Source organism: Micromys minutus (assembly GCF_963924665.1).
Source record: "Micromys minutus genome assembly, chromosome: 33".
Lineage (NCBI taxonomy): Eukaryota > Metazoa > Chordata > Mammalia > Rodentia > Muridae > Micromys > Micromys minutus.
In genome coordinates, this window is record NC_137968.1 from 3,077,849 (window position 1) to 3,101,643 (window position 23,795).

General features: G+C 49.7%; 1 protein-coding gene across 1 annotated transcript in view; it reads right to left on the reverse strand.

Annotated features, from left to right (window-relative positions):
- Positions 1 to 22,012, reverse strand: part of SNX31 (sorting nexin 31) — a gene marked incomplete at its 5' end in the record, with an annotated part of 43,116 nt that extends 21,104 nt beyond the window's left edge. Inside the window, 8 exons of the mRNA XM_080909419.1 lie at positions 1,394 to 1,463; positions 4,573 to 4,660; positions 7,217 to 7,307; positions 9,286 to 9,396; positions 11,702 to 11,766; positions 12,932 to 13,046; positions 21,767 to 21,841; positions 21,947 to 22,012. Of these exons, the coding sequence (XP_080765545.1) occupies positions 1,394 to 1,463; positions 4,573 to 4,660; positions 7,217 to 7,307; positions 9,286 to 9,396; positions 11,702 to 11,766; positions 12,932 to 13,046; positions 21,767 to 21,841; positions 21,947 to 22,012 (681 nt within the window). The remainder of the gene's footprint in view (positions 1 to 1,393; positions 1,464 to 4,572; positions 4,661 to 7,216; positions 7,308 to 9,285; positions 9,397 to 11,701; positions 11,767 to 12,931; positions 13,047 to 21,766; positions 21,842 to 21,946) is intronic.
- Positions 22,013 to 23,795: the final 1,783 nt, after the last annotated feature.

Sequence of the window (23,795 nt, forward strand, 5' to 3'; positions counted from 1 at the left end):
TGGAAGTGTGAGCTGAATAAACCCTTTCCTCCCCAACTTGCTTCTTGGTCATGATGTTTGTGCAGGAATGGAAACCCTAAGACAGTGTATAATCAAACATTAGGTTATTCTAGCTTTCAAAGTGATCTAGGATAATCAACACCATGAGGAAAAGCCGTATGCAATTTACACACGAAAAAATACTAAGTTTTAACAAGTGTAGCAACAGACTCCAATTAAAACAACTGGTGTAGATTTATGTTAAGGCAATACATGATTGGACAGGAGGGAGGTAGGCGGGAAAAAGGTCTAGGAAGGCTGGAAGAGACGGTAGGAGGCGGAGACTGACAAAGGGGGATTCTGGGAGGAACAAAGATGGAGGCAAATGTGTGTGTCTCTCTCTGCACATCTCTTCATAAATGAGGTTATAATGAATGTTTTACAAGGGATGGAATTGTACAGAATCATTTGACTTATAAAGGTTGGCAAATTATATCATACCTATTGGATCAGAGTAGTTTGGTGTGTTCTTTGATGTGACTGCTTAATTCAGTTCAAAGGCTGTAGTAGCGGAACAGAGAAAGCCTGCCACAGAGTTGGGATGAGTGTGTCTGAGGCTTGGAAACAACACGCCAAGGGGAAGTGAGTGAAAACACGCTGGGGTGGTCGTATCCACTCGGGACAGAAGCAGCTAGGGCGGTAGGTGACTCATGACTGAGTTATAGGGGCAGCATAAGGCCACCAAATTAGAGATCCCAGCAGTGTCAGATGGCCCTGTGCCAGCAAAGCGTGGGAAAAGGGTTAGTCATTTATTTAATATTTACCACAACAAATTGGTCTCATGTATTTCAGGCTGACACGAACTGTTGGGTTCCTCAGTGCTGGGCTCACAGCGATAGCTACCACACCTGCTTTGTTTGTTTGCACGTGCGTGTGTGCGTGTGTGCCTGTGTGCCTGTGTGTGCCTGGTGCCCGAGGAGACCAAAAGAGAATGTCAAATTCCTGAAACTAAAGTCACAGTTGTGGGACAACATGTGGGTGCTGCAGCAGGAGAAAGTCCTCCTGACCAGAGCCTAACCATCCTCAGTCTACATCCGAGTGGTTTCATACACATGTAATGTTGTTGAGCCATCACCCCTGCCTACACCCAGACCTTTCACCGTGCCCAGCAAACACTTAGGAGACTGGGGCAGATGAATCGAGAGTTCAAGGCCAACCTAGGCTTCGTAGTGAGGCCCTATTTCAAACAACACAAACAACAAAATAACAACAGCACAACAGAAAAAGAGCTCAGCATCCCCATTAAACAAAGTTCCCCTTCCACCCCCATCCCAGTCCCTGGAAGCTTTCCTAGAGAGTCTCAGCTTCTAGAGAGACACACACAGTCCCAGCGGACGGCCAGTGCCGACCTCACCTGCATGTACAGCAAGTCTCCAGCTGCTCTGCAGTCCAGCAACATGGAGTCCAGAGCTGGGTCCAGGTACCTGCACAATTACATGATCCTATGTGACACAGGCCTAAGGACACAGCCAGATGTTCTGGAAAGCAATGGCCTTCTGCTCCGGGAACTGGGTCTGCTTCTCTCATACAGTTACACCGCTCTACTTTGCCTAGCCTTTGATTTCTTCCTTTATCCTTTCTGTGTCCTGTTTTCTTCATATGGTGGGCTCTAGAGTAAAGGTCACACACGCACATGAACACACACAGCTTTAGGAAAATGGTGTGCACTCCTGTTCTCCACTACATAACACCTGCACTGCCGACCTGCCCTGTCCACCTGACCTTCACCTGCCCTGTCCACCTGTCCTGTCCACCTGCCCTGTCACCTGCTTTGCACCTGCCCTATCCATCTGTTTTGCACCTGCCCTGTACCTGCCCTATCCACCTGCTCTGCACCTATCCTATCCACCTACCCTGTCCACCTGACCTTCACCTGCCCTGTCCACCTTCCCTGTCCACCTGACCTTCACCTGCCCTGTCCACCTTCCCTGTCCACCTGACCTTCACCTGTCCTGTCCACCTGCCCTGTCACCTGCTTTGCACCTGCCCTATCCATCCGTTTTGCACTTGCCCTATCCATCCGTTTTGCACCTGCCCTGCACCTGCCCTATCCACCTACCCTGTCCACATGACATTCACCTGCCCTGTCCACTTTCCCTGTCCACCTGCCCTGTCCACCTGACCTTCACCTGCCCTGTCCACTTTCCCTGTCCACCTGCCCTGTCCACCTGACCTTCACCTGCCCTGTCCACTTTCCCTGTCCACCTGCCCTGTCCACCTGACCTTCACCTGCCCTGTCCACCTGACATGTACCTGCTTGTGTCTGAGGCACTTTGTGGCTCCCTTCTCTGTCCATTTCCCCTCTATCCCTTACCACCCCGACACCAACTCTACATTCCAGCCATGTTTTCTTCCCTCTCCTCCTCCATGTTTCTACACAGTCACTGCCTCAACACCCTCATTTCTCTGAAAGCCTGATCTGCAGACTCCTCTTCCCTGGGCCCTGCTCCCCAGCCTGTACTAACACTTCTCCTCTGTGCCTTCAATCTATCCCAGCTGCTGCTTTGATCAGCTTCCTTTGACACCAGATGTGAAGGCTCCAGCCCTCAAGCACAAGAAACGCCTTTCTGGGTTCAGCAGAGTGACTCGCACATGTCACCAAGACAAACAGATTTGTTGTGTGTAAACACACAGCGGTGCTCTGAGAATGGACAGACATGGAGAAGGAAGACAGATATATAGGTGATGTAGTGCCGAGAAGACAGAGGCGAGCAGCTACTGCCCGCAGAATGGCGTGACCACACCGAGAGCTTGATCAGACACGGGAGAGGGTGCAAACAGGATCTGAAGGTCCAGCTCGTTCTGGGGAGGGGTTGGGGGGGGAGGAAGAAACAACCGAAACATTCCAACTTTCCCCTTAGCTAACGTGCACACACCTCAGAAGCCCCTGTGTGGCTGAGAATTGCATCAGAGTTGAACAGCCCTGGGATACCTTGTGGGGTGGGGCTCAGAGCTGACAAGGTCAGTGCTCCTCTCTGATCTAGAAGGCGCTCAGAGAAGTCCTGAATGAAGACAAATCCTTCAAACCTACCCATCAGAATGATGCAGCTTGGAGCTGGCTTCCCTGCTGCTGCTGAGAGAGGGGCCTAGACACCCCAGGGTGTTACGTCACGTTCCCTTATGGAAGGAAGTCCGCCCCTCGGTTCTAGCTACAGCAATGTGCCTCCTTTCTTCCGACTGATGAGCAAAGCTGTCTTCGGGCTTGTGACTATGGCGGATGTTGCCTTGCACCTGAGATTTGCCTACTTCAGGAAGATCAAGGCACGGCCTAACGTCTAATGCAAGGCTTCTACGTGTGAGGAAGCAGTCCAGCTACGCTCTTTTGATCTCCAGCCCTCAAAAAAGTGTGAACCTGAGAAGTCTCAGCCCAGGGACTTTCTGTTATTGTTGCTGTTGCTGTTCTTGCCAATATGACAGCAACAAGCATGACCGGATTTCGTTGGGTGTTCGGGATTGTCTTAATCGTCACAATAATCCTAGGACGGTTATTCTTCCATTTTACAGGCATGTAAACTGAGGCTTGGGGCGCTCACAAAACTTGGCAAGGTGGAACTTAGCTTGTGTTCTGTTTCTAGGAACTGCCACTCAGACACACAGAATTGGACGCAGCACCAGAAGAGTTATTGTCTAAACCCTTAAATGGAAGCAGAGTACCCTCCTCCCTCCTCCTCCTCTCCCTCCTCCCCTTCCTCCTCTTCTCCCTCCCCCTTCCCTCCCCTTCTCCCTTCTCCTCCTCCTTTTTCTTCCTTATCTCCTCCTCCCCACTCCTCCCCTCCCTCCTCCTCTCCCTTTCCCTCCTTTCTCCCCCTCCTTCCCTTCCCTCCTCCTTCTCTTCCTCTCCCTCCTCTTCCTCTCCCTCCTCCTCTCCCTCCTCCCCCTCCACCTCCTCTAAGCATTCAAGCCACAAGGTTTTAATGATTTCTCCAAAGTTTCCAAGTAGCCGGGGCTATCAAAGCCACAGACTAGAACCAACAAAATAACACTGGGGTCAAGTAAATCACTATCCCTATATATAAAGATGCCTTTTTAAAGAAAAGTTCGTATCCTCAGATCACAGAGAAACAGAGCCAGCTTGAGTCAGGCGCGGTCATAACCGGGAGCTGAGCCGGAAGGAGGAGGCTGGGAAAGCAAGCCGCCCTGCCCTGTGATCTTCTGTGTGCTTGTTTTTGATAGGGTCCCCTTCCCAGACAATGACAGCATTTTCTGCAGGGATGCTTGTGTCCTTTTAATCTAGGAATGTGGGTGACCCCGGCACACATGCCTTAGGAACCACGCCCCTGAGGGCTCACATTCGAGCTGCCGGAGTTGCCCCCACAGTCCAACCGCCATCAGACCTGCTTGAAATTATCAGTGACTCCGTCAGTCACTACAGCGAGTCATCCAGCCCAGAGCAAAGCCACGCTCAGGAATGTCTTGCCAGTTTTTATCCCAAGCCCCCATCCCGACCACCACCACCACGCACACCCATCTTTCAGGCTGTGGTGAGACCGGTAAGTTCTGACCCACCGTGGCTTCTGATGCTCCGGTACTTACCACTTTCTGAGTCCGATCTTACAGTTTTCCACTCCGGAACTCTGAAGACTGGTGTACGGCAGCTCAAAGTTGGCCAGCTTCTTCACCACTAGAGAGGAAGAGGGCAGCGTGGGGGTCAGGCTAGCTCTGCTCTGCGTGACCCCACTGCGTACAACTGTTCTTTCATGCTGCTCTCTGCCCTTGGGAACTCCATTGTACAACCTTTTTGCTGGTGGTTTCACCGTCTTGAGGGTAGACAATGACTGCAAGTCAGGGTGGGTGCGCGTGTGCCACCCACCGCTGCCTGTCTTCCTTAGCCACCCAGCACAGGCTGATAAAGGACTTCTTCTTCATACGTATATTAAAATTACACTGGGAAAACAAGGCTCCAAGACGTCTTGGACACCCCAGACCAAGGAAAGGGTGAAGTCCCTCACCTGGGACCCTTCAAGTGATTAACACCTCTTCTCGCTGTGATGGCAAGGCTGTGACCTGTCATGGGAAACCTGTCTACGCAGCAAGGACCTCCCAGAGAAGCCCCAGCTAACTGCTGTAAGCCCTCACACTGATGGAGCCCACACACACTGCTGTCTGCCTGGCCGCGCCTTCCTGTTCGCCTCCTGAGACCAGGACCTTCTGTATTTGCTCTGGGGCTGGTTCTGCCCTTCCTTCTCCGCAGTCCCACTACGTGTTTACTCAAAACCCCATCTCTCCGGAGCAACAACTTTCTTCCCATCCCCGTGACTGGGTGCCCCATCCCGGCTTCTGCGACCTCTGACCTCTCCGGCACTTTCTTCAACCACATATGGACAAATGCAGAGGTGTGTTAACTGTGTTCTCTGATGTATGGCAGTGAGTATTAGTAATTAAGATACGGGATAAAAAGTATCTGGAGTTAAGATAACCCAGCAAACTGCTGCACCTGTGAATTTAGTGTCATTTCATAAACTCTGACCCTGTGAAGGGCGCAAGTGTGTTTCTCTGTGTTTCTGGAATCGCAAGCTCAAGACAGTCTTATCTAGGCAATTAGCGCAGTTTACAAACAGCTCTCAGATGAGAAGGTGGGGCAAAGTTATCGAGGGTAGGGAGGAACAAAAATATTTTCTTGTATGTGTGTATTTTTAACTTTCTGAAATTCACACCCCTCCAAAATTCAATATTTTATTTTCATCTAATCCCAGCCCGTTGGGTAGGATATTTTACCCTGGGGTTCAGATAAAGAGATAGATCTAGAGGTGCCCAGAGTCATGCCAGGGCCCCTGAGCCCCTAAAGTCCTGCCTACCCCAAGTCCTTTGATTTCTAACTGCAAACCACCCCCCACAGCCTTAAACTAACGGATACAATTTCTCAGCTCTAAAGGCCTCACACCATCTAGACTGCAGTGAAAAGAAAGCAAAAGTCACACTAGGCTGCCATTTTTCTTTGTATTGTTAGAATTCTTAAAAAGAATCTAAGCACACACTTATTATTCACGTATTATATCAAGTATTCCTTAACAAGGAGGCACTGTGTGGTTGTGAGACGTCTGCTCTGGTACCAGGAGGCTGCGGCGTAGCTAGTCACTAAGCCACGGATGAAGATGACAGGCACAGAGCTTAGGACCACAGTAAACTCCAGTGGACTCCAGAAGAGCAGGTATTGGCCCAACCTTAGATCTAGGTTTTTACTACACCATGTGTGATGGTCTCTGTCTGTCTGTCTGTCTGTCTGTCTGTCTGTCTGTCTCTCTCTCTCTCTCTCTCTCTCTCTCTCTCTCTCTCTCTCTCTCTGTGTGTATGTGTGTGTGTGTGTGTGTGTGTGTATGTGTGTGTGTGTGTTTAGGTCGGGGAGGAGTAATTTTATCAATTTAACTACATTAAAGAAGCCTAAGAGATTATAATAAAGCAACGTGTGTGTGTGTGTGAAAGAGAGAGAGACAGAGACAGAGAGAGAGAGAGAGAGAGAGAGAGATGATGATGATGATGATGTATTGCTTTGTTCTTTGATTAGAATAGTTGGAGGATGTGAACCTCTGCCATGTCTTTGTTTTGTTTGTTTTCTCTCCCTAGTCTTTTACTCTGCCCATCTGCCCTGGTGTAAACTGCTCTGCCCCCATCTCCCCTGGTGTGAACTGCTCTGTCCACATCTGCCCTGGTGTGAACTGCTCTGCCCCCATCTGTCCTGGTGTGAACTGCTCTGCCCCCATCTGTCCTGGTGTGAATTACTTTGCCTTGCCCCCTGTTGCTTTCCCTGTCATGGGGAAAAAATAAATAATTTCTTATGTTGTTTCTACCAGGCATTATATCACCAAGACATGAAGTTGAAATGACCCGCTACCTCTCTGGGGACACACTGTCTCTGAACAATGACAGTCTTTTATTGTCCAAAAGTCTGCTCATTTAAGACAGGGCCACGCAGTGTAGCTCTGACGGTCCTGGAATTCATTATGTAGACCCAGCGGTCCTTGAACCCACTGAGCTCTGTCTGCCTCTGCCTCCAGATGCTGGAATTAAAAGTGAGCATCACACCTGGCTACACTCTCCAAATCTTTGGTCCAGATCTGAAGACAGCAGTAGAGACCGAAACCTGAAGGGTGGCCAGTCCTTCTGAGGGTACTTTCCACACCCCAGTGCTAAGCCCTTGCTCACACCTATCCGATTCCTGGGTTCCCCTTTTTTGTCTTACCAGAGATCTTGCCCTCCGGGAGACACCGGATGAGAAACAGGCCGAAGTAACCCACCAGCTCTGGATGTAGTCCGAGTCTATGTGCCACCACCTTAACCAGGAACAAGCAAAGGGGGCTGTTGGGCTAATAGCCATACTTGTGGGGGGCAGGCTGGAAGTGTCTGGTGCACGCCAACAGCAAATGCTTTGGCAGGCCAGCAGACATGCAAAGCAACACTGGAATCTAAAAACAGCTCAATACTTGTACAGTTTGGATCTGGACTGAGTCTCCACGGGCTCATGAACTCGGAGATTACAGACACTTTGGCTGTGGTGCTACTGTAAATTCACAGGGCTGGGGCTTGAAGGTTCTAAGGCCAGTTTCACTTCTGGTCCAGAGTCTCTGCTTCCGGGCCCACTGGGCTGTGGGGAGTCACAGCTGTGCACCGTCATCGTCATCATCGTAAGCTGCGCAGAGAAGGGGGCGCTCTCTCAAACCATGAACTAAAGCAACACTGTGTTCCCCAAACCTGCTTCTGCTGGTGGCACTGAGAGACGTAGCTAACAAAACATTGGTTCTAGAAAATCAGAGTGAATAAAGGCAAAATCTGTGCCAACTGGGCCCCACTGAGGCTGGCTGTCCGGCCTTGGGTGTGGACATATGTCCTGGTCTGTCCCAGAGTTTGTCTGCTGCAGTGTTTTCCACAAACATCTGTTTTCTGGCAGCTAGGGGCTTGCCTTCCTGCATACACCAAGCGAAAGGCATTTCCTGCGACTCAGTGGCAAATCAAAGTGCACATTCTTCTATCCTGTTTGGACCCCCTGCTTCTCTGGGGTGCATCCTATCATGGTCAAGCGTGGTTTGCTGTGACTCACTGTAACTTACCACAACCGTGGCCCCGTGGAAACCTCCAACTGCAGGTCCGGGATGCTCCTCGTCGAAATCAACTGGCTTTCATTTCAACATTCGTGGGTTTATGCTCACTACTAAATGTGGTCTCACAAAACAATAACAACAACAACTGCCTCCCCAACACACACACACACACACACACACACATACCACACACATCACACACACACATCACACACACACACATCACACACACACATCACACACACACATCACACACACACATCACACACACATCACACACACACATCACACATACACATCACACACACATATCACACACACATCACACACACACACATCACACACACACATCACACACACACATCACACACACACATCACACACACACATCACACACACACATCACACACACACATACACATCACACACACACATCACACACACACATCACACACACACATCACACACACATCACACACACACATCACACACACACATCACACACACACATCACACACACACATACACATCACACACACATATCACACACACACATCACACACACACACATCACACACACACATCACACACACACATCACACACACACATACACATCACACACACACATATCACACACACACATCACACACACATCACACACACACATCACACACACACACATCACACACACACACACACACACACACACACACACAAACCCCAAAACCAAATGTACCTCCAAGCAGTTTTCCTTAGCAGGGGCCACAGCCTATAACTAGCCCACACAGTTAAGGTTTGGCTTGGGAAGACTGAATGCCCTGCAGTACAGGTAGGCAGAGTGCCTGGGCCAAGGAGGTGGAGCTGCCGCCCTGAAGCAGGGAGAACATTCTAGGGTCTTAACTCTGTCGTCCTCAAAAGGACTCAAACTCAGGGGCTCAGCGTTAGACCTTCAGGACACGGCTTCTAGGGCTTCTTCTGTATGTGAAGAGTCTTCAGGAAAACCCCTGCCACTATCTTCCAGGTAGGACCTGCCCTGCCCTCTTGGGTATGGCTGTTCCAGACACTGCCGGGCACTGCCCTCCTTCCTGCTCACACACATGTAGCATCCCGAGACAGAACTATCTGTATATGGCCAGGACCCAGCCTCTGGATGCCAGGAAAGTAGCCACGACCTTAGGGAAACCCAGAGAGGTCTCAGGAAAGGCCTCTTACCTCGAGGACCCTTTCAGCCGTATCTGATGTTAGACCTTCCACCTTAACGCTGCTTCCGTCAGGCAGAAAGACAGCCAGCGTGACATTCTTGGCGGTGATGTTCAGTGTGTGCTATAAATAAAAGCACAGGTCAGTTCCCACACCCATGGCGGAGAGCACCAGCACGCCCTGCCTGTCCCCACTGTGCGCAGGCGCAGTGGGCTAATACCTAGTACAGAGGTTTAATGGCGGTCCTTTGGTGGCACTGAGAAGAAGTGAAGTGGGGTCTGGAGAGGAGTCGAGGAAGCGTAATAGTGTGAGGCTGAACTGCTTCCAAATAAACAGCAGAGCAATCATTTTGGAGGAAAAAAAAATCTTGTGAAAAAAACACCCGCATCTTGTTGGGTAAACTTGAGTCGTGTCTCTCGGTACCCTAAAGGTCTGGCTCTGTGGAATGCTTGATGGCTGGGCTTTGTCCCCACAGCAACCAACTCCATCCTCACCCCCAAACCTTTGTAAGAGGGCCTCTGCATATAGCTCTCGCCGTCCTGGAACTCTCTCTGTAGACCAGGCCGACTCGGAATTCTCAGAGATCTACCCGTCTCTGCCTCCAGAGAGCTGGGATTAAAAGCATGTGCCATGGTACCTGGCTGAACTTCCCAGCACCTGAACACCAGATGGGCGCCTGGAAATTCAGCTCGGTGCTGGCATGATCTGCCTGGCATTAGTATAAGTCTCAGTGTAGCGAGGTTGCCCCGCTGCAGATACCCGGGAAGTTCAGGCTTCCCACCTTTCTCCTCAACTTATTACAAATTCTGGAGGGTCTCATGACTCCCACTCCACCTCCAAGGGTGGGTTGAAGAGTCTGGGAAAACAACTCCTTGCTATTATCACATTATAAAGGAAATGCCCAGGAAAGAGCTCAATGGGAGAGACACTTGGTTTGTGGGATCTCTGTCAGCCCAGCACCCCCATGTCTTTAGTGCTCGGGGAGATCGCTCAACTCCACCATTTTAGGGTGTCTTGTGGCGATTTGGCTAACCCTGTATGACCTTGTGTAAGCCTGGACTGACTGCTTCCTTCTCTAAATCTCATTCCTCCAGCTCTACAGTGAGGAGAATTATGCCTTCCACCTCAGAGGGCTACGGTAAGGGCTCAGGAAGGAGACGCTCCAGGAACAGGAGCAGAAGTCATCACAGACACTCGGGTGCCACAATTATTGCCTTCCTGTCATTAGAGGTAGGATTGAGAAGAAAGTCACACCGATTTCACTTAGTGAAATTTCACAGATAAAGGAGTCAAGAAAACTCTAGCGGTTAAGAGCACTGACCGCTCTTCCAAAAGTCCTGAGTTCAGTTCCCAGCAACCACATGGTGGCTCACAACCATCTGTAATGGGATCTGATGCCCTCTTCTGGTGTGTCTGAAGGCATTGACAGTGTATTCACATATTTAAAATAAATTTTAAAAAAGTAAGAGTTGCTTTGGTCATGGGGTCTGTTCACGCAGTCAAACCCTAAGTAAGACAGCACCCATGGTCCCTCCTCATAGTTCTCACATAACCTCATAGAAACAACAGTATGTGTGGACTTCAGGTAAATGGGCATAAGAAACGGCTGGCAGGAGGCCCTGACAGGCTGGTGTTTTATACCTTTGCTTCCTGTTTGGGTGCCCCTGTTTCAGGAGGCTATGAACCCTTGAGATATAACTTACCACCAGAGGTGGGCCTGTGGAATTTACAGTCCAGCCCTGGTTCAGCTATGTCCTCTTTCTGTCTGCAGTGGTGTGAGCTGTTCTCCAACACGCTCTCCTGATGCTGAGCCCTCCCTATCTTTCTGTCAGATATTCAGGTCACAGCGGTGTGAACGGGGTTAATACAGGAGCCTGATCCAATAATAAGTTATTTACTATGTAATCCCTTTACCTTTCTGTTCAGTCAAGCCCAAGTATAGGCAAAACCTGCCTGCACTCGTGCAAAGGGACAGAGGTTTGCTACGCAACACCATGAGGGCTTGAAGCTCTTTCGAGAGTCCCTGGAAAAGGGCTACCTTAGGCCACATTGTTCAGGCTAGATCTTGTCTGGGAACACTAAAGTTAGGAAGACAGGCAGGCAGCAGCCAGCACGGCCCTGCTGCCCCAATGTCTAAACTGTGGTGCTTTTGGAGACCTTGGCTACAGCTGTTGGGTCTGATCTCAGTATGGGGACCCAAGTGCTAAAACTTGAGCTCAGTCTCTTTCTTTCTTGGGACCAGTGTGGGGAGGTGAAGCACCCAGGCTACAGAACAAGGACTCTGCTTGAGCCGTAAGCCAAAGTCTGAGACTCTGCGTCTCCCCTGTAGGATTCAAACAGGAAGCAGCCTCCGGCCTACAAGAAAGGAACCCACTTTACAGGCAGCCTGCAGAAGGAATGGCGGCTTCAGTAAGGAAGACAAGCTTACCAGCTGCGCCAGCGTTAAGAACTCCGTGAAAACGTCACTCCTTGTCACATGGGGATCCGCAGTTACTGAAAGATGGGGAAAGCAGACCAGGTGAGCCCAGGCTGAGGTCTCCCAGAAACATAGCAGTGTGTGCCCTTCCAGGAGACAGTCTGCCCCCTTGAGGTGGTCTTGGCAATATGAGACTATCAAGCCAACCCAGGTCTGTGGTGTTCCCAGGAACCTCACTCCACTCAAAGCACCCACACTGCTCTAGTCACCTAATTACCCTCTGGGATAACGAGGAAACTATTACAAGAAGTGAAAACATGTCGCTGGTTGGGTCTAGACAGTCAGTTTAGTGAGACACTTGGCAATCCTGAAAATTTTCATATCTGCCCAAAGAACTAATTGAGTGTTTCATCACATGGTAGGAGCTTCCTTTGCACTATCTCTCTCTCTCTCTCTCTCTCTCTCTCTCTCTCTCTCACACACACACACACACACACACACACACACACACATCCACCTTACAATGCATTGTCGAGCTCTAGTTATCAGGATTCCATAAAGATAAATGCACCAAAAAACCTTCTGGTGGTGTGACAGAGCCTCTTGTTGCCGCTTTTGCAAATTCGGGCTGACTGGCAGTGACGTCATCTGAGGCGGTCACGTGATGTTTAGAGGAGAATAGAAAGGACTCGATGGGCAGTAACAGCGGCTGAGCTCGGCTTGCCCTCATAGCTAAAAGCCTGCTGGTCTCACTTCTTCACTATCTCTGAGAGAGCACGTCTTTCCTGCCATCCCTGGTCCCTCCTGCTGACTCGAGCCGGGCCGAAGCCTGGCTGTCTCTGCTGGGTAGATCCACTGTTACTGATTCCTGTTTGCTATCCCAACTCTACCAAACTGGATGGCTGGTGTATCTGTGAAGTGTTTGCGAGTGGATCCAGCTGCCGTGTTAACCTGTGACCTGAACTGCCGATTTCCAGACACCACAGGTGGGAGTCGCTCCAAAGAACCTTTCTAAGCAGGTCCACTTCCCCCTCCTCCTTCCCCAACCCCCCACCCGCCATTCTTTCTTTCCCACTACCTCTGGTGGGTGGTAGGCTTGACATCACTGCCAATGGACGTGAAGTCTCCTGTTGGGATGATGGCGTAGCCCTAAAACTAGATGATGCTGACGGTGTGACGGCTTTGGTGACGAGGAACTTACGTTGCAATAAAGCCATAAAACAGAGTTCAAGCCATACCTACCGTTTTGCAGGTAGCGTTCCAACTGGTTCCTCCTCTCTTCGGCCATAGCGGTGGTCATTGCCAGGTAGTACTTGGGTGGGAAAGGGGGCAGGCGGTTTCCAAACACCCGTCTCAGCTGAAAGGTGCCAAAACACGGTCAACATGCGACACTAGGGCAGAGCTGATGAGACACAAACCTTAGAGCGCTTTCTTTAAACGGAAACATAAAGGGAGCCTTGTTGGTAGCCAAAGAAAGGGAAAGAGGTCGTGAGCATCTTTTGGAAGAATGTCTCTCAGTGCGTATCCCACGGCCACCCCTACAATAGCACAGGGACTAACTGCAGCCCTTGGTGACGCTGGGGTAGATTTTCATAAGATTGGCACCCATAACATGCATTTCCTTAAATTTATATATGAAAGATCAGAGATAATAGACAGATTTATTTTTTAAATTTTTTTAACCAATCTCACTTTGTAGCTCTGGTTGTTCTGGGACTTGCTATGTAGTGCAAGTGGCTGGTTTTGTGTCAACTTGACACAAGCTGGAGTTGTCACAGAGAAAGGAGCCTCAGTTGAGGAAATGCCTCCATGAGATCCAGCTGTAAGGCATTTTCTCAACTAGTGATCAAGGGGGGAGGGCCCAGCCCATTGTGGGTGGAGCCATCCCTGACCCAGCCCATTGTGGGTGGAGCCATCCCTGACCCAGCCCATTGTGGGTGGAGCCATCCCTGGGCTGGTAGACCTGGGTTCTATAAGAAAGCAGGCTGAGCAAGCCAGGGGAAGCAAGCCAGTAAGTGACATCCCTCTATGGCCTCTGCATCAGCTCCTGCTTCCTGACCTGCTTGAGTTCCAGTCCTGACTTCCTTTGGTGATGAACAGCAATGTGGAAGTGTAAGCTGAATAAACCCTTTCCTCCCCAACTTGCTTCTTGGTCAGGATGATTGTGCAGGAATAGAAACCCTGACCAAGACAACCAGGCTGGCCTCAAACTCACAGGGATTGTCCTTCAATGCTTTCTATGTCAGATTAAAGCTGTATGCTACATTCGTTTCTCAACCATACAAGCCACATCCCAAGAGTTGGACACACAGTGTCAGACGGCAAGTTGCCATTGAACAGAGTGTGTATACAGCCAGCACCTCTATTGGAGAGAAATTTCTACTGGCCAAAAGTTGGTCTAAATGTAGAAAGCTTATTAACTGTCGGACTGAACCAATCATGGCTTCCCGATGCTTATGGCTTGGCTGTGGTTCAGTTCCTAGAGAACCCATGTTTGATGCCAGCGCTTATTGTTTTCACGATTTAAATTTTGAAAACACATCCTGCAGAGAACACGCAATACTGCCGCCACGTTCGAGGACAGTGTGGTGATTTCTTATTGTGTTAAGCATAGTCTCACGATAGAACCCAGCATCACACTTGGAACAATTTACTCAACTCATTTAAAGACTGTGTCCACACAAACCGCATGTGCTCGGCTGTGAGAGCTCCTGTTGCTCTTCCAGAGGACTGCGTTCATTTCCTGGAACCATGTCACGCAGGTCACAACTTCCTATAACGCCAGTAGCAGGGACTCTGACAGCCTCTTCTGGCCTACACACACACACACACACACACACACACACACACACAAATCTGCTTTATCTGGAACCCTTCAAAGATGCCCTTCAAAGTATGGATGTATAGACAATGATCTCCTCCCTACAATAAAATATCATTTATCCATGAAAAGAAACGATCTAGCCACAAAAAGATACAGCTGAACCTTCAATGCATGTTACTAAGTGAAAGAAGCCAGTCTGGAAAAGCTACGGTATGAACGCAATTATATGATCATCTGAAAAGTAAAAATATAAATGTAGGGCAAAGGTCCCTCATCGCCAGAGCTGTGGGGCAGGGGAGTACTGAATAGGTAAAGCACACATTTTAAAGCAGAAAAGCTCCTTGTGCCAGCATATGCCCATGGGGACATAGCGCCCCATGACACCCCATGACGCCCCATGACGCCCCATGACACCCCATGACGCCCCATGATGCCCCACGGCGCCTCACAGCATTCTACACTCATCCAGGCATGCTCAGCTTTATAGCACAAGCTGACATGTGCACACATTTTAGAAAATCATTTTAGGCGGTCTGGAGAACCTCAGGCTGGAACGCTGCTCGTGACAGAAGACTCCCGCTGCATTACAAACACACCACACCGCCTCCCTGGAAGGAGCAGGGAGCAAAGGGGAGCAATGATACAAGACGGGACACAAGTGTGTGAGGTCCCCAAGAAGAATGCACAAAAATCCACCGCTGCACTGTTGACGAAGCTCACATGGGCGTGTGAGTTCATTCTCACGCTACTGTGCAGCACACAGACTCAAGCAATGTCATACGTGAATGGCAGGCAGTTCGGGTCCGATTTCTCGCTGCTGGAGTGACTTTCTAACTACGCACAGGAGGCTGAAATGGCCCGTGTAAATGCTTTGCTCTGAACGCCTGCTTAGTGTAATAAAGATACAAGTGGTACGTGGTTGGATGTGCAATGTCCCTCACGGGCACCTGTATTTGAGTACTTGGTCCCTAGCTGATGGCATTTTCTATGAGGTCATTTAAGTATAGGGTCTGGCCAGCAGCAATAGGTCACTAGGGTTGAGCACTATGACTCAGGCCTGTGATGGCTCGCTCTACGACAAGTGTCAGCTGCGTACTCTCATCACCTTGAACGTTCTCACTCCATGTTGGACTATGCCTTATGCAACTGTGAGGCATAATAAACCCTCCCTTGCTAAGTTGTTCCTGGCAGAACTCTTATCGCAGCAGTAAGAGGGGGAACGAATAGGAATGGACACTCGCAGAAACCTGTAGAGGTAAGCCTGGGTTACTGCACATCATGGCGTCTACTTCCTAGCTCTGCAGAGAAGGCCTGGAAGCAACATTGTAGCAGCAGTAAGCACACCTACACCCACCCAGACCTGGAAGTAACATTGTAGCAGCAGTAAGCACACCTACACCCACCCAGACCTGGAAGTAAAGTTGTAGCAGCAGTAAGCACACCTACACTCACTCAGACCTGGAAGTAAAGTTGTAGCAGCAGTAAGCACACCTACACTCACTCAGACCTGGAAGTAACATTGTAGCAGCAGTAAGCACACCTACACCCACCCAGACCTGGAAGTAACATTGTAGCAGCAGTAAGCACACCTACACCCACCCAGACCTGGAAGTAACATTGTAGCAGCAGTAAGCACACCTACACCCACCCAGACCTGGAAGTAAAGTTGTAGCAGCAGTAAACACACCTACACCCACCCAGACCTGGAAGTAACATTGTAGCAGCAGTAAGCACACCTACACCCGGACCTGGAAGTAACATTGTAGCAGCAGTAAGCACACCTACACCCAGACCTGCAAGTAACATTGTAGCAGCAGTAAGCACAACTACACCCGGACCTGGAAGTAACATTGTAGCAGCAGTAAGCACACCTACACCCGGACCTGGAAGTAACATTGTAGCAGCAGTAAGCACACCTACACCCGGACACCCCCCCCATTCCTTTGTTGAAAGCCACTGCAGATCCAGATCCGCAGAGAGATTCTAGGACCACCTTGGAACACCAGAAAGTATGAGTGTGATCAGCGGCTGAACGTAAAAAAAGACATGGGAACCAAAGGAAGTACTCCTGTGGCCAAAGCTCAGACAACCGGATCAATAAAACGAGGCAGCATTGATACCTAATCCAAAGCACAAACACCTATCATTCCGTGACAGTCTAACTAAATCACGGAGTAGCAGAGAACAGGCCAGTCTCGTGTAGAATTGCGAACAATGAGTGTGAACAGAAACATACATTCCCATTCGTCAAGGACACAGTGTGTACACCGATGTCTTCCCAAAGAGTACTCTATGGGGAGTTGGGGCAGGGGGAGGATGTGGGCGGTGCTTTGCCTTGGGAAAACCAGACGGATGCCTCCTCAGCCCCGAGATGGGCAGCGTCAGTGGTGAGCGCGATATCCTGGCAGACATCTGAGGCAGTCTGGGTAGAACTTGCTGTAGTTACCTCTGGGGTCCTCATCCTCAAAGCCCAGGGCTCCTTCTTCATGTGAAAACAAAGTCTCCAAATAGAAGGACACCCACAGAAGATCTGACCAGCGCCCCTCTAAGCTGCCAGGGTCACTAAAACAGGGAGAGTCCGAGGGAACTACCATCCTCAGCTAAAGGAAGCATGACCCTGAGGTGGGATGTGCCTGGGTCCTGGAGAGAAACTGGGTATTCGGTATAAACTAATCGAGTCTGAATCCATCGTGGGCGCAGTTCATAACGGTGCATCCTTGCTGACTGGGTCAGTGTACAAGTGTGTTAAAAGTAGTGTTATCACAGAGGACACCAGGCTGGAGAGATGGCTCAGCAGTAAAGAGCTCTGGCTGGCGGTTCATCTAGAGGGCCTGGGTTCGATTCCAGTCACCCACGGGCAGCTTACAACTGTCTGTAACTCTGTTTGCAGAGAGTAAATCACATACATGGTGCCCATGCAAGCAAGCAAAACACTCGTGTGTGTTTAACGCATGTTTTAGAAATAAATCTTTGAGGGCTGGAGAGATGGTCCAGTGGTTAGAGCACTGACTGCTCTTCCAGAGGTCCTGAGTTCAAATCCCAGCAACCACATGGTGGCTCACAGCCATCTGTAATGGGATCCGACGCCCTCTTCTGGTGTGTCTGCAGACAGCTACAGTGTGCCTATATGTAATAAATAAATACATCTTTGAAATAGTTTGAAGAAAATAATAGAGGATGCTGGAGGTCTGTTGTGAGGAAACTGTTGTACTTTTTAAAATATTAACTAAGACTGTTACTACAAAAATCAAACTTACTTCTAAAAAAAAAATGATGTCCTGGATTCCCTTCAGAAATCCAGAAGATCTGGAGGTGACAGGAACATGGCCTCAGGCAATTTATCAGTTGAGAGGCGGCATAATAGTTCCCATCGTGCCCCATCGCCACCCGCCTACCTCATCCCGGCAGACCCAGCTCTCATCCGCTCCTGGTACCAAATATCCTCAGGGCAATTCCTTATCCTTTACACTCAAGGAAATGCTCCTGCCGCGTCAAAGACTCGAAAGGCCCCCAGCTGCACCGTCTGCAGCCAGGGCTGCTCCACCAACCAGGACACCGATTCTGCATCTGATTCAACATCCAAGGAAGCGGAACTTGGTCTTCTTCGAGTGCGTCTTGGTTAGCTGGTAGCTCAAGTGGTGCCCAAACGGGCATCCCCGTCTTTGTGTACATAAATGTCACAGACGTTCCTTAATTGGCTCTTCAGCAGTCTAGACAACAGGTTTGGCTGAGTCACCCATCGGCCTGAATCGATCGAGGAGAGCCCCTGCCCTGAGGCCGGGAGGTGGGAAAAGTCAGCCTGGTGGAGAATCTAGGGCCTGACATGGAACAGAATTCTACCTAGCAGGTTTTACTGCAAAAACAAGTTCCTCCAGAGATCATTGGTGTTTCTTGTTGAAGAAGTCTAGGGGGGATGGGGATGGGAAATATTTGATGAGCTGAGTAAATTCTGCCAAAATTCACCCGTCCTCTCCATGGTCCAATTTTACCAACACGGGCCCCTCAAGGGTCTCGGCTGGGTTCGCTTATTGCAGCCGTGAGCATCCCAAGACTTGGAGAGTTCGCCTCAGTCTCGTCAAAGCCTCCGTGGAAAAGCCCAGGAGGGAAACTGGTTCCCCACTCTGTTACTGTTCCAGGTTTTTTTCCTTCTTGTTTGTTTGTTTTCTAGGCTGGCCTGGAACTCACTGTGTAGCTGAGGATGATCTTGAACTATATGCCTGCTTTACAAAAACTGCCGACCAAACCCAGGGCTTCAAGTGTACTGGGCAAGAGCTCTGCCTACTGAGTGAACCACATACTCAGCCTGGTGTGTGTGTGTGAGAGAGAGAGTGTGTATGTGTGTGTGTGAATGTGTGTGAGTCGGTCTGTTTGTGTGACTGTGTATGGTGGTGTATGAATCTAAGTGAGTGAGACTGTGCGGTATGTGAATATGTGTGTGTGTGTGTGTGTGTGTGTGTGTGAATGTGTGAGAGTGTATGAATGTGTGTGAGTCTGTTTTTGTTACTGTGTATGGTGTGTGAATGTGTGTGGTATGTATGTGAATGTGTGTGTGTGTGTGTGTGTCCTCTCCAAGTCTGACAATAGTTAAAGGACTTTTCCAGATCTTTCTCTGCCAGTTTTTCCCCCTCTTTTCTTTTTCTTTTGTTCTGCTTTGAGACAGGGTTGCTCTGTGTAGCCCTGACTATCCTGGGACTCTCTGTAGACCAGGCTGGACTCAGAAATCCTCCTGTTTCTGCCTTCCAAGTGCTGTGATTAAAGGTGTAGGCCACTTTCTCTCTCTCTCTCTCTCTCTCTCTCTCTCTCTCTATCTATCTATCTATCTATCTATCTCTCCCTCCCTCCCTCCTTCCCTCTCCCCTTCCCCCTCCCCTCCTCTCCCTCCTCTGATGGAAGTGGAATGGCTCCAAAAATCTTTAAAATCATTTTCTTAAATTCCCTTCATGTGATTGTGAGGTGGGGGCACAAGTGTCGGAAGACAGCTTGCCGAAGTAGAAGTTGGTCTTCTACACCTGAGTTCCTGGGATCGAACTCCAGTTAACAGGCTTTGCAGCAACTGCCGCGGGCCACCTTGCTAGCTCCAAATTCTTATTAGTCCGAGCAAACACAAGGTACCATCAAAACGGAAAGGCTGTGCATATGTGGTAGCGAGTATAAAGTTCTGGTCAGTTATTTCCTTACGCGCTCTGTGTGAAGCTTTTACTATGTGTGTGTTATGTTAAGTAAAGGTTTTAACTTTGCTAACATGGGTTTTTGGATGGAAGGATTGAATTTAGCCAGGCATAGCCTGGTACCCACCCTTAATCCCAGCACTTGGGAGGCAGAGTCAGACAGGTCTGTCATAGTGAGGTCCAGGATACCCGGAGCTACATAGACTGTCTGGGGGGGGGTGACTTTATATATCCTGAATATTAGACACCTGTAAGATTAAGAAAGAGTTCCTGAGTTCTTGTCAGCCAGAGTAATTCATAAAAGAGCAGGGTGAGTCTCTGTGAGGTGGCAGGTGACTTGTGCTCTCTGACCCGGTCAGCCGCAGCCCCACCAACGCCCCCTCCCCCAAGGGCTGCAGCTTGCCTTCTGGTGCTGAACCCTGTTAATGTCTGCTGTGTGAACTCTCTGGCCGGCTCAGCTTTTCGTGCCTTTAGATAAATACAGCCGGTTTGACCGAAGCCCCTGTGACTTGCCTGAGAAACTTTCCCCAGCTCTGAAGAAGCCTGTGGAGGCAATGTCAGCTTGTGGGGACCCAGGGTTGCATAGAGAGCGTCAGCAAAAGGGGGGCTCTGAAAGCCTCGAAAACCATTGCCAGCGCCCCCCCCAACTCTTTCTCATTCTGAGCTAGTCTGGTTTCCTACCCACCTCACAGCCTTTGCGGGGGCAGGGGGCATCTGAGACAAGTCTGTGTAGCCCAGGCTGGTCTTGAATTCTCTAGCCCCCTGCCTCAGTCTCGAATGGGCTAGGAATACAGGGATGTGCCACCCTGCCTGGCTTTGCTCTTCTGCTTTGCCTGTTTACACTTCCTGCTCCTATCTGCCACTGTGACATCCTCTGCTTGGAAGACAGGTCCTGGACCAGTCCCTTCTCATGCCCAGAAACCCTCCGAGACTGCAGAAGATACTTTTGAGGCTCGTGACACTTTCTGATTAGCTGCCACAAGTCAACCTGCATCAAGTGTGGCCCTTTAGCTTGTGAATCTTGGGTTTGCTAACAGAGGGACTTGGGGAGGCGGGCCAGATGAGAACGCATTAGAACCAGAACCGGTACAAAGGACGCCCGTTATAAATCCACGTGTCCCAATTGACTCTACTCTGGGATAGGTCTGCGGGCTGAGAGCGCAGAAAGCCGGGGGAAGGGGGTCATTATGGTCCTGTTCGTGTTTTAAGACTGACCTGATGTTGGAGATGTTGGTATAGGAGGTTGCTCTGGGATTTAAACAGTGCCTGTAGTCAGTAGATCAGAAGCCTGTAGCCAGCCCTCCTCCTCCTACACACACACACACACACATACACACACACACACATACATACACACACACACCACACATACACACACCACACATACACACACCACACATACACACACACATACACACACACATACACCACACATACACACACACACATACATACACACACACACACCACACATACACACACCACACATACACACACACACACACACACATACACACACACACACACCACACATACACACACACATACACACACACCACACATACACACACACACATACACACACACACATACACACACCACACATACACACACACACATACACACACCACACACACACACATACACACACACATACACCACACCACACATACACCACACCACACATACACACACACATACACACACACATACACCACACATACACACACACACATACACACACACACATACACACACCACACATACAGACACCACACATACACACACACACCACACATACACACACACACCACACATACACACACACACATACACACACACACCACACATACACACATACACACACACACATACACACACCACACACACACACATACACACACACACATACACACACCACACATACAGACACCACACATACACACACACCACACATACACACACACACACATACACACACACACCACACATACACACACACACACACACACACACACACACACTCCAATGTCTTTCCCCGTGACACATTCCAAGCCCTTGGGCACATTTTCTCACGGGGCTCACCTGTTCGTCCCAGTGGTGCAGCTGGCTGTAGCGTACTTTGCAGAAGAGGAACCCGTCCAGGTACACGGAGTACAGCTAAAGCACAGACGCCCGTCCCGTTAAGAAAGACGAGGAAGGGGGTGGGGTGGGGCGTAGATCACCGGTCCCCCCTCCCTAGCCGATCTTGGGCCCCAGACGTACCACGTAGCGGCCACCCAGCGCGTCTGGACGCTGCTGGGACACCGGGATGCAGAAGTGCATCTTCATGGCTCTGGCGACGACCAGGGACCGTGTGGAGAACGGGACTGCACTGGGTCCTGAGCTCCAGCCCCTGCCTTAGGTATGCGATTGGGCGGGGTCTGCACCTGGCCCCGCCCCGCCCCGCCCCCTTCACTGATCTCAGCCTGCTTGTAAGGCTGGACTAGGGACGCCCTCAATGGGATCCCAGAAGTGCCATATGTAACACTGCTTTGGTGGCTTGTCATTGTTTTATTCTTGTTTTTGTTTGTTTGTTTGTTTTAAGTCTCCTTTTCCCCTTAATAGGAAATAAAAACCACAGAAGTGGCCTGGGGTCTCTCTTACCTGGGGAAGCCCTGCTCCTGACCTCTCTCTGCGGCTGGCTTCTTAAGAACCTTTGTTCCCAGGATCTTCCTTGGCTCTCACTGTTGGCATTGATTAATGCTAACTTGTGAATATGGTTAAAATTGATTGTCAACTTGATGGGATTTAGAACCACCTAGGAGCCAAACCTCCGGGTAATCTGAATTGTCTGTCCTGAGCAGCACCGCGGACTGGGGACCGGAAGGAACATCTTCCGGTCAGCTTCGCACCAGCGTCATCCATTACTCTCTGCCTCCTGACGGCAGAATTCACAAGTGGTCAAGGAGGGAGCTGATGGTCGGATGCTCCAGTCAATGCGCCGAGACCTCCTCTCCAAGGACCACGTTTGCAAAGCTGGAGAGACCGGCCAGTGTAGGAGCACACTGCTCTTCCAGAGAGCACGGGTTCAATTCCCAGCACCCACATGAGAGCTCACAGCTGTCTGTAACCCCAGTTCTAGGGGTCTGGTGTTTTCTGCCTCCCTTAGTCACCAGGCTTGTGCAAGGCAGACACCCAGTCAGGCAAAACACTCATATGCATAAGATAATAAAAAAATGATTTTTAAAAATTAAAAAAGAATCGCGTTTAGTACCATCGCTTTAGCGGCATGACTTTGGCACTTTTAAATAATTTGAAAGTTAGATTTAGTCGTTTGTACTGGGTTTATTAGATGTGTCGGGGTCACAGGACAACGCACAGAGCTCTGGTCTCTTCTACCCTGTGAGTCCCAGACCCAGGTCCCCCAGCCCCTCCCCCCGCCCGCCGCACATGCAAGGAAGAGCCCGTCTGCTCTGTCCCAGTGCATTAGTTCGCCTTTTTGAATGCAAGAGGAATCAGGCAGCGTGGGCTGTATGGCCTAGCTCCCTCTGCACTGCATAGTTATTTAGAGATTCCTCTAGTTTATAAGCAGAGTTTGCACTTCCTTTCTAGTTTTTATTTCTGTTTGCTTAGTGGTGTTGCATTTTATAATTGGCCTCCTTTTTTGGTGCTGAGTAGTATTCTACCGTGCATCTATGCCACAAAGTGTTTATCTAGCCCTACTGATTTGATTATTTGGATTACTTTGGGGCTTGTGATCAATCATATACTTTAGGCTAAGCACTTCTTTTTTATAAATCTCTTTTTAAAAGATTTATCTATTATATATAAGTACACTATAGCTGTCCTCAGACACACCAGAAGAGGGCATCAGATCCCATTACAGATGGTTGTGATCCACCCTGTGGTTGCTGGGATTTGAACTCAGGACCTCTGGAAGAGCAGTCAGTGCTCTAACCACTGAGCCATCTCTCCAGCCCAGCTAAACACTTCTTACAACTTTATGAAAGAATACGACTCAGTTTGTGGTGGGATTAATTCTTCATGCATCTAAGGTAAGTTGGGAACACAGTGGTAAGTGGTTGGTGAATTGAAAGTGTGTTCCCTAGCTTAGAGAGACAGCATGTGGTAA